Consider the following 12,040-nt stretch of genomic DNA (forward strand, 5'->3'; position numbering starts at 1 on the left):
TCCTCTCTTGTTCCCCCAAAGCTGTAAATTCCCGTCCCAGACACTCTCCCTCCTCCCTATGCTGAAATCCAAACCCATCGCACCGTCTCCAACATTTCTTTCCTCCACTCCCAGTTTTCCCCCTCTCTCTACTCTGGTTGGGTTCAGTTCCACACCCGCTGTGTGCAGAGTGAGAATAAAATCAATGAGCCAATGATTGTCTCTCCTGGTCACTGGGACCCTGAAGCCCCGCCCACTCTTTGTCCCTGCCCAAGATGGCTGCGCACGCGCAGTGACCCCACCCTGTCCAAGATGGCGGCCAGTGACCCTGCTGACCTGGGCGGCCGGGCCTGTCACCGCGGGGCTAACACGGGGCCTGTGGGCTCTTATTCGGGGCCTGAGGCCTACACCAGGTGTTTATGAAGCTTTCCGGCCCACCCGCTGGTCCAATTCCTCCCCAAGCCCACAAACACCTACCGAATCCCTGAGAGCGCCTCTTCCGCTTCACTCCGTCATGACCATAACTACTGCGCATGCTCAGAACACTGCCCGTGCTGCGCCTGCACACTGGGCTCCTGTGGTCATTGTTGGGCACTTTCTGCCACGCGGGGGATGCCGGGTAAAAGCCCCCATTGGTGAACGGACAATAATGGTTTGACATCACAATCCAGATTGGGGCCAGAGGGGCAACACACAAAATAAAGAAATATATTATACAGAAATCCGAGGGCCCGGGTGCTCCTTCATGATGCGAAGTCTGCTAGTCACCACATTATCTTTCGCACCTCAGGCCCCGCCCATGCTGGTTTAATCGCTAAATCTTTTCCAACTATGTTTTCTAACTCGTGTTCAGGACTGTAATTCTGAGGGAAACTTACGAGGCCTCGTCGTTTGCGTGTCCTGCTCGTGAGGCTGTAAATGGGTTTAATAATTTGGCAACAAGTTTCTTATAAAGGTGGAAGGAGGTGAAAAACGACACCAGCGTTGCCTAAAACACAAAGACAAAGAAGTTCACTTCATCAGCACCCTGGCACAGGACTCAATATCCACCCCCTCCACCATTGGTGTACTCTGTCCACAGTATGTATGATCTACAGGTTGACCAAGGTCAGGCCGTGTGGAGTCAAGTTCCAGGTAGCAGAATGGGTGGAGAGATGGCTCCAAAATAGAAATCAGAGGGTGGAAGTGAAGGGGAATTTCTCGGACTAGCAGAAAGTGAGAACTGGTGTCCCACACGGATCCGTGCTGGGACCACTGGTCTTCACTATCATTTGCACTCAGAAACTGGAGGCATGTTGTTGGAATTTACAGATTACACCAAGTGTCTTCACACCATGCAAACGATCCATTGTGCTGAGTGCGATAGAATTTGAACAGACCTAGCAGCTCAAAACTGGGTACCCATAAGACGCTGTGGGCCATCAGCAGCATTCATCCATCCATAGGGGAGGGCCCCAAAGGCACGAGCATTAATCCTCTGGGGAGGGCCCATCGGCATTCTATTCAAGAAAGGAGGGAGAGTGAAATTAGAGAACTACAGGCCAGTAAGCCTGACATCAGTCGTCGGGAAAATGCTGGAATCCATTACTGAGGAAGTGGTAACAGGGCACTTAGGCAGAGTGAACATGGTTTCATGAAAGGGAAATCGTGTTTAACAAATTTTTAATGTTTTAAGTATATAACTAGCAGGGTAGATAAAGACGAAAAGGCATTCGATAAGGTGCTACATAAAAGGTTGCTAAGCAAGATAAAGTCTCATGGGATTGAGGGTAATGTATTAGCATAGAGAGAGGATTGGTTGACTGACAGAAAACAGAGAGTAGGAATAAACAGGTCATTTTACGATTGGCAGGCTGAAGTCAAGCGTAGGTCCCTTGCAGTCAGAATCAGGGGAATTTATAATGGGGAACAAAGAAATGGCAGAGCAATTAAATACATACTTTGGTTCTGTCTTCACAAAGGAGGACACAAATAATCTCCCAGAGATGTCGGGGAACATAGGGACTAATGAGAGGGAGGAATTGAAAGGAATCAGTATTGGTAGGGAAATGGTGTTAGGGAAATTGACGGGATTGAAGGCCGATAAATCCCCAGGGCCTGATAATCTATATCCTAGGGTACTTAAGGAAGTGGCCCTAGAAATAGTAGATGCATTGCTGGTCATCTTCCAAAATTCGATAGACTCTGGAACAGTATCCATGGATTGGCGGGTAGCTAATGTTACCCCACTATTCAAAAAAGCTGGTACAGAGAAAGCGGGGAATTATAGACTGGTCAGCCTGACATCGGTAGTGGGGAAAATGCTAGAGTCCATTATAAAAGATGTAATAGCAGAGCACTTGGAAAACAGTGACAGGATCAGACAAAGTCAACATGGATTTACAAAAGGTAAATCGTGCTTGACTAATCTACTGGAATTTTTTGAGGATGTAACTGGTAGAATAGATAAGGGAGAACCAGTGGATGTGGTGTATTTGGACTTTCAGAAGGCTTTTGATAAGGTCCCGCATAAGAGATTAGCATGTAAAGTTAAGGCACATGGGATTGGGGGCAAGGTACTGACTTGGATAGAGAACTGGTTGGCAGACAGGAAGCAAAGAGTTGGAATAAACGGGTCTTTTTCCGAGTGGCAGGCAGTGACTAGTGGGGTACCGCAGGGATCGGTCCTAGGACCCCAGCTATTCACAATATATATAAATGATCTAGACGAGGGAACTAGATGTAATATCTCCAAGTTTGCAGATGACACAAAGCTGGGTGGGCGTGTGTGCTGTGAGGAGGATGCTGAGAAACTCCAGTATGATTTGGACAGGTTGGGTGATTGGGCAGAAGCATGGCAGATGCAGTATAATGTGAATAAATGCAACGTTATCCACTTTGGTGGCAAAAACAGGAAGGCAGATTATTATCTGAACGGCAATAGATTGGGAGAAGGGGAAGTGCAACGAGACCTGGGTCTCCTTGTGCACCAGTCGCTGAAGGTAAGCATGCAGGTTCAGCAGGCGGTTAAGAAGGCATGGTATGTTGGCCTTCGTAGTGAGAGGGTTCGAGTACAAGAACAAGGATGTCTTGCTGCAGTTGTACAGGGCCTTGGTGAGACCACACCTTGAGTATTGTGTGCAGTTTTGGTTGCCTTATCTGAGGAAGGATGTTCTTGCCATGGAGGGAGTGCAGCGAAGATTCACCAGACTGATACCTGGGATGGCAGGAATGATGTATGAGGAGAGATTGGGTCGATTGGGCTTATACTCGCTGGAGTTTAGAAGAATGAGCGGGGATCTCATTGAAACTTATAAAACTCTAACAGGACTGGACAGTCTAGATGCAGGAAGGATGTTCCTGATGGCCGGGGAGTCCAGAACCAGGGGTCACAGTCTAAGGATAAGGGGTAAGCCATTTAGGGCAGAGATGAGGAGGAATTTCTTCACCCAGAGAGTGGTGAACCTGTGGAATTCTCTACCACAGAAGGCAGTAGAGGCCAATTCATTAAATATATTCAAGAAGGAGTTAGATATATTTCTTAAGGCTAAAGGGATTAAAGGATATGGGGAGAAGCCAGGGACAGGGTACTGAATTTGGATGATCAGCCATGATCTCATTGAATGGCAGAGCAGGCTCGAGGGGCCGAATGGCCTACTCCTGCTCCTATCTTCTATGTTTCTATGAAACTTGTGGGGTGGCACAAAGATGCTTGGGCCTCAGCTGTTTACAATCTATATCAATGATTAGATGATGGGACCGAGTGCAATGTATTCAGGTTTGCTGACAATACAAAGCTAGGTGGAAAAGTAAGCTGAGAGGAGGACACAAGCAGCCTGCAAAGGGATATAGACAGGCTAGGTGAGGGGGCAATAAAACGGCAGGTGGAATATCATGTGGAGAATTGTGAGGTTATTCACTTTGATAGGAAAAATAGGAAAGCAGAATTTTTTTTAATATTGAGGAACTATTAAACGTTGGTGTTCAAAGAGATTTAGGTGTCCTCGTACAGGAAACACAGAAGGTTAGCATGCAGGTACAGCAATAAATTAGGAAGGCAAATGGCATGTTGGCCTTTACTGCAAGGGGGTTGGAGTATAAGAGTAAGGACGTCTTACTACACTTGTACAGGGCTTTGGTGAGACAACACCTGGAGTACTGGGCACAGTTCTGGTCTCCTTATCTGAGGATGGACATACTTGCCTTAGAGGGAGTGCAACGAAGGTTCACTAGATTGATTCCTGGGATGAGAGATTGAGTAGATTGTGCCTATACTCTCTGGAGTTTAGAAGAATGAGAGGTGAGCTCATTGAAACATATAAGATTCTGAGGTGGATTGACAGGGCAGATGCTGAGAGGTTGTTTCCCCAGTCTGGAGAGTCTAGAACTAGGGGGCATAGTCTCAGGATAAGGCGTCGGCCATTTAAGGATGAGGAGAAATTTCTTCACTCAGAGGGTTCTGAATCTTTGGAATTCTCTACCCCAAATGGCTGTGAATGCTGAGTCTTTGAGTATATTCAAGGCTAAAATAGATAGATTTTTGGACTCATGGGGAATCACGGAATATAGCGATTGGGTGGGAAAGTGGGGTTGAGGTCGAAAATTATCCATGATCTTATTGAATGGCGGAGCAGGCTCGAGGGGCCGAATGGCCCACTCCTGCTCCTAATCCTTATGTTCTTATGTATGTTCTTAAAGCACCCCATGGGCAAGGGCCACATAGCTCTGAGCATTAATCCACCCCAGGGCCCCGAGGGCCCGAGCATTAATCCACCCCAGGGCCCCGAGGGCCCGAGCATTAATCCATCCCAGGGCCCCGAGGGCCCGAGCATTAATCCACCCCAGGGCCCCGAGGGCCCGAGCATTAATCCACCCCAGGGCCACATAGCTCTGAGCATTAATCCACCCCAGGGCCCCGAGGGCCTGAGTAATAATCCACCCCATGGGCAAGGGCCACATAGCTCTGAGCATTAATCCACCCCAGGGCCCCCAGGGCCCGAGTATTAATCCACCCCATGGGCAAGGGCCACATAGCTCAGCATTAATCCACCCCAGGGCCCCGAGGGCCCGAGTATTAATCCACCCCAGGGCCCGAGCATTAATCCACCCCAGGGCCCCGAGGGCCCGAGTATTAATCCACCCCAGGGCCCCAGTATTAATCCACCCCTGCTGTACATACACAGAATTGACAGCCCAGAAACAGGCCATTTGGCCCAACTGGTCTGTGCCAGTGTTTATACTCTACACGAGCCTCCACCCACTCTGATTACCTCTTCCTACCCTGCGCTTAAATCCCTTTATTCCCTTCTCTCATAGGTACATCAACCCTGTTCTTAAATGCACCATTGCTATCTGCTTCAGCCACTCAGTGTGGCAGCGAGTTCCACATTCTCACCACACTGTGTGTGAAGAACTTCCTCCTAACTTCTTTATTTGATGTTAGTGACGATCTTATATTTCTGCCTCCTTGTCTGATTCATCCATAAGTGGAAACAGTTTCTCCAGATCTACCCTATAAAACCCTTCATATCAATCAGGACTCCTCTTAGTCTTCTCTTTTCCAGAGAAAACAGCCCAATCCTGCTCAATCTTGCCCGAGAGTTGCTTCCTCTCAATTCAGGTAACGTTCTTGTCAATCTTTTCAGCATTTTCTCCAGTGCTTCAATATCCTTTTGTAGAGTGGAGACCAGAACCGCTCACAGTGCTCCAACTGTGGTCTCACCAAGGTTCAATATAAATTGAACATTACCTCCCTGCTTTTGTATTCTATTCTAGAAATGAGCCCCAATACTTTCTTTGCACTCTTTATGGCCTGTTCAACTTGTGTTGCTACTTTTATGTGTCTGTAATCACAGATCTCTTTGCACCTTTATTCCATTTAATTCATTCCCTTCTAACAACAACAACAACTATATAGCGCATTTAACGTAGTAAAACGTTCCAAGGCGCTGCACAGGAGTATTTTAAGACAAATAATTTGACACCGAGCCACAGATGACCAAAAGCTTGGTCAAAGAGGTAGGTTTTAAGGAGCGTCTTAAAGGAGGAGAGGTAGTGAGGCGGAGAGGTTTAGGCAGGGAATTCCAGAGCTTGGGGCCTTGGCAACAGATGGCATGGCCACCAAAGGTTGAGCGATTATAATCAGGGATGCTCAAGAGGGCAGAATTAGAGGAGCGCAGATATCTCGGGGGGTTGTGGGGCTGAAGGAGATTACAGAGATAGGAAGGGGCGAACCATGGAGGGATTTGAAAACAAGTATGAGAATTTTGAAATCAAGGTGCTGCTTAACTGGGAGCCAATGTAGGCCAGCAAGCACAGGGAATAAGTGGCATCCTTATTCCTCCTACCAAAATGAACCAGCTCACATTTTGTCATATTGAATTTCATTCCCCATTTATCTGCCAAGTCTGCAAGCCTGTTTGTTTTCCTGCATTTTGGTGCAGTCCCCAACATTATTAGTTATACCACCCAATTTGGTGTCATCTGCAAACTCTGACACCATACTCCAAGTTCTGAGTCCAAATCATGGTAAACAACTCTAGTCCCAGCAGCACAGATCGCTGCAGGACACCACTTCTCACTTTCTGCCACACTGAGAAATATTCTTAAACTTCAACCTCTGATTTCTGTTTTGTAGTCATCTTTCCATCCATTCTGCTACCCGGCCCTTGACTCCACACAGCCTGACCTTGCTCATCTTGTAAACCATACATACTGCAGACACACGGCGCCAGTGGTGGAGGGGTTGGATATTGAGACCTGTGGTAGGGGCGCTGATGAAGTGGATTTATCTGTCCCCTGTGTTTAGAGGCATTGCCAGTGTTATTTTTAAACTCTTTCCATCTTTTAAAAACTCTTGTTGCCAGCTTATTTAACCTGTTAACAGCCTCTCAGATAGGACACACAAAAAATGAAGCCTCTAGAGTTTCCCTTTGAACAACAGACCTGAATTCGAGTTGAAAACACAGTTAGAAAACAGTTAGCGACTAAACCAGACTGTGAGGAGCGGGCCAGAGAAAGATATTGGTAACGGAAAAGTGGCACCCAGCCAGGTTTCTGTATAATTTCTTGGTTGATTTTGTTTATTTCCTCTTCGCACACAAGCTCGATGGGATGGCAAGAATATTAATTACGTCACCAATTGGGGCTTTCAATGGCGGGGCGTTTACCCAGAATCCGCCGTGCGGCAGAATGTGCCCAATCAATGACTACTGGAGCCCAGTGCGCAGGACAGGGCATGCTCTGAGCATGCATAGCGCGTGTGGTCTCGATGGTCTGAAGCGGAAGAGACGCTTCCGGGAGGCGGTAGGAGATTGTGGGCTCGGGGAGGCATTGGACCCGTGGGTGGGCTGGGAAGCTTCATAAACACCCGGTGTAGGCCTCAGGCTCCGAATAAGAGCCCACAGGCCCCGTGTTTGCCCTGCGGTGACAGGCCCGGTCGGGTCAGCGGGGTCACTGGCCGCCACCTTGGACAGGGCGGGATCACGGCGCATGCACGGTTAACTTGACCAGGAACAGAGAGTGGGCGGGGCTTCAGGGTCCCAGTGACCAGGAGAGACAATCATTGACTCATTGACTTTATTCTCACTCTGCACACAGCGGGTGTCTCACCATTTTCATAAAATATTTAAGACATCAGTGTGAAAAGCACCAAGACACACACACCCGAGTGAGAGTGTTCCAGTGCACTGACTGTGAAAAGCGCTTTAACCAGTTACACAGCCTGAAAAAACATCGCACCGTTCACAGCAGGGAGAAACTGTACACGTGTTCTGTGTGTGGGCGAGGCTTCAACTGATCGTCCAATCTGGAGAGACACAAGGACACCCTCACCATGGAGAAACTGTGGGAATGTGAGGACTGTGGGAAGGGATTCAATTACCCATCCCACCTGGAAACTCATCAACACAGTCACACTGGGGAGAGGCCGTTCACCTGCTCCGTGTGTGGGAAGGGATTCACTCGGTCATCCAGCCTGCTGACACACCAGCGAGTTCACACTGGGGAGAGACCGTTCACCTGCTCCGTGTGTGAGAAGGGATTCACTCAGTCATCCAGTCTGCTGACACACCAGCGAGTTCACACTGGGGAGAGACCGTTCACCTGCTCCGTGTGTGGGAAGGGATTCACTCATTGTTCCACCCTGCGGAAACACAAACTTGTTCACTCTGATAAAAGACCTTTTCAATGTTCTAAGTGTGAACTGAGCTTTAAAAGTGCAAGTGGTCTGCTGAGACACCAACGCACTCACACCGGGGAGAGGCCGTTCACCTGCTCCGAGTGTGGGAAGGGATTCACTAATTCATCCAACCTGCTGACACACCAGCGAGTTCACTCTGATGAGAGACCTTTTAAATGCCCGGACTATGGGAAGTGCTATAAAAGTTCCGGGGAACTGACGTCATCAACGTGTTCACTGGGGAGAGGCCAGTCAGGTGCTCTCACTGTGGGACTGGGTTCAAGCAATCATCAGAACTCACTGTACACCAGAGCACTCACACTGGAGAAAGGCCATTCACCTGCTCCGTGTGGGAAGGGATTCACTAATTCATCCCACCTCACTTCACACCAATAAGCGACCTTTTCAATGTTCTGACTGTGAGAAGAGCTTTAAAAGCAGAAATGATCTGCTGAGGCACTAGTGAGTTCACAAGTGACCACAGGGGTTGGAGTCTGCTGTTATTGCTGCTGTTAATCACATCCTGGACTGAACCATATTCATTCTGACAGTTGGGGTTAATAACTGCTGTAACTGGGCTGGAATTTAATATTCTGGATATTTCTCAAATAAATCAGTTTTGTTTTAAACACCTTGTTGTGAATTTCTCCTCTCTCTTCACTGACAGCAAAGTCCCCGTGCGGTTAATATCGAGGCGTGTAAGAAATATGTCCCAGCCGCTCGCTTCCATGGTTCAGAGCTCCGAGACACGGAACAGAAGGCTCCTTTACAACTGTATTTAGAGTCAGGAAGAACAACGGTGAATGCTGGAAATGTGCTGTCAAATCAGAGATTGGTGTCAAACTGCGATCTGTTCCTGACTGAAAGTGAAACGGCAGGTTTAAGTTTCCAGTCTAAGAATGACTGTGGTAATTATTCTATGTAGATTTAACATGTTTGTGTGACAGTCCTGAGTCTACCATTTTAAGGCAGGCATTAACCCATTTAAAATAAATTGGTTAAAGTCCAGATTAAAATAGCAGACGGAGGAGTTCACAGGAGCCGGTTAACTGCTGGTACAATTATACAACAGACATTTGATCTCCAGCTAAAGAAGGACCTGCAGCGTGTTTCCAGTAATTCCCTGTTTTATTGATGTGTGTGTGTTAGACACCAGGATAACTAAAAATACACCTGGAACATCCACGGGGGTGCGATCCCGACAGTTACTCTGGGATCACTCCCGCTGTGGAACTCCAGCACTGACCCTGCTGAAGGTTGTAGGCTCAGGGAGTGGGGCCTCCAGGAGTGAAGTGTAAGGAAGCTGGGCTTCAGTATCCTGACAAATATATGGCGAGGAACCAGAGGAAACCTTACTGAGGAACCGTCTGGGGTTCTACCGGCCAGCATAGGTCTAGGGAAGAATGATGTCTCACTCCCCAAACTGTCTTACATTGAATCCAGTTTGGATCAAGATGAATTCAGTTTACAGAAGAATGGGGACAAATATCACCCAGAATTGAGGGAGACAAAAGCAGCCATTAGAGAAGCTCAGCGATCTTTGGAAAAGAAGATGCTGCACAATTGTGGTAATTATAGCAAAAGCTTTTCCAGCTACGTCAGGAGTCAGAAGACCATTAAAGATGGTTTAAGGCCACTGAAAGACAGTTCAGGACAGATTGGAACAGATTCCCAGGCTGTGACAGAGCTGTTAAATGACTATTTCACACCTGTCTACGCTCCTGTGGATGATGCTCAGATTCCAGCTGTGGGATGTGCTGTTGACAAAATAACATCATCAATATTAAAATAGAAAGGGATTGTCATCTTGGATAAAATCTGAAATCTGAAATTAGATGGAGCTTCAGGTCCAGATGATAGCCACCCAAGGATGTTTAAAGAGATGGGACGGTGCTCTGTGAGCCTCTTGCCCATATCATCAACAGCTCCATAGAGTCAGGGATTGTGCCCTGAGATTGGAAGGTAGCTCACCTCGCTCCCATTTTCAAAACAGGGAGGTACAAACCTACTTGAGTTTTGTGAAGATGTTGTTAGGTTGGTGATGAGGGGAATCCGGTTGATATTGTCGACCTCAGGGGTGTCAAACTAATTTTAATTCAATTCAATTCAATTCAATTTTATTTGTCATATATGCAGCAGACGTGTACTGTACAATGAAATGTTGATTTTTACGAGTCCTCCCAACATTGGAATATGGCATAACAATAATAAAATACTAATAGAAATACAGTAATAATAAATAAAACAGTAATAAATAATAATAAATTATACATTCATGAGTCTTATGGCCTGGGGGTAGAAGCTGTTTCGAAACCTGCTGGTACGAGACCGTATGCTTCGGTGGGTCTGATCCGATATCCTGGCACTTGTTGTGGGCCACATTCAGCAAAAGTTATTAAAATAGGAATAAATGAAGATAAACTATATCGGTGATTATTTACAGTTAGATTTTATTTATAACTGCTGCTGCTCCCGATCCCTGGCACCTCTCGGCTTGAACCATTGCATCAACATTTGGAGCAAGTGACTGGGCTGAGGCCTGTCCTGGATAAAAACATGAGGACCACTTGTCACCACAGAACCGTGTCACCCAACCACTGACCCTGGAAGTGAATTCCACAGCCTCACAACTCTCTGTGTGAAGAAGGTTCTCTCGATCACTGTTCCAAATCTCCTACATTTAATCTTGTATCTCTGGCTCCTTATCGTGACCCCTCCACCACTGAAAACAGCCGGCTTCTATCGACCCCATCCCACCTTTCATCATTTTAAACATTTCTATCATATCGCCCTGGAATCTGTGCTGAATATGAGAAGGGCGAGTCCGAACAGACTGGGCCCGAGACTGAGCCACCTACCATTCGGGTCAGGAATGCACCTGTACTTCCTGTACTCCTTTTTGTCTGAGATGTGGGCGTCACTGGCGAGGCTGGCATTTATTGCAATTATTGCCCATCCCTAATTGCCCTTGAGAAGGTGGTGGTGAGCCGCCTTCTTGAACCGCTGCAGTCCGAGTGGTGAAGGTCCTCCCACAGTGCTGTTAGGGAGGGAGTTCCAGGATTTTGACCCAGCGACGATGAAGGAACGGCGATTATACTTCCAAGTCTGATGGTGTGAGACTTGGAGGGGAATTTGGAGGTGGTGGTGTTTCAATGCGCCTGCTGCCCTTGTCCTTCCAGGTGGTAGAGGTCATGGGTTTGGGAGGTGCTGCCGAAGAAGCTTTGGCGAGGTCATGGGTTTGGGAGGTTGACCAAAGGTTTTTAGGGATATGGAGTTAGGTCACAGATCAGCCATGATCTCATTGAATGGCGGAACAGGCTCGAGGGGCTCAATGGCCTTCTTCTATTCCTATGCTGCTGAAGAAACCTTGGCGAGTTGCTGCAGTGCATCTTGGTGGTGCATGGGGTGCCGACCAAGCGGGCTGCTTTGTCCTGGATGGTGTCGAGCTTCGAGTGTTGTTGGAGCTGCACTCATCCAGGCAAGTGGAGACTATTCCATCACACTCCTGACTTGCACCTTGTAGATGGTGGAAAGGCTTTGGGGAGTCAGGAGGTGAGACACTCGCCGCAGAATACCCAGCCTCTGACCTGCTCTTGTTGCCACCTGATCTGTTTACAACCACAACTAGCTGCCTCAGTGATTATTAGATAAACCACAAGTACACAACACTCTCTGCTGCACACACCTTGTAAACATTATCTCTGGGCCTCCACAGTGAGGAGGTAAACTGCAAGAAGAGGGGAAAAGAGGAGCCCTTCCTTCCCATGACAATCTGCGTGCTTTACTCTGTAGCCTTTACTCTTCAAATAAAGTCACTCCCTGCGGCTCTTTTCAAGGTTTCTTTGGTGACCTTTTCCCACAGTTCGGAATATTGACAACACGGCCGACCTGCATCACCACTGA

The 12,040-nt window shown here is 47.6% G+C and overlaps 1 protein-coding gene across 1 annotated transcript; it reads left to right on the forward strand.

Moving 5' to 3' along the window:
* Nucleotides 1-7,755: 7,755 nt before the first annotated feature.
* Nucleotides 7,756-12,040, forward strand: LOC147119465 (uncharacterized). The gene is made up of 2 exons (XM_085984098.1): nt 7,756-8,384; nt 12,000-12,040. The coding sequence occupies exons 1-2, from the start codon at nt 7,793-7,795 to the stop codon at nt 12,038-12,040; spliced, it is 633 nt and encodes a 210-aa protein (XP_085840224.1). The 5' UTR covers nt 7,756-7,792.

The sequence above is a fragment of the Somniosus microcephalus genome, chromosome 4 (assembly GCF_052327205.1).
Source record: "Somniosus microcephalus isolate GS21.2 chromosome 4, FLI_Smic_1.0, whole genome shotgun sequence".
Taxonomy (NCBI): Eukaryota; Metazoa; Chordata; class Chondrichthyes; order Squaliformes; family Somniosidae; genus Somniosus; species Somniosus microcephalus.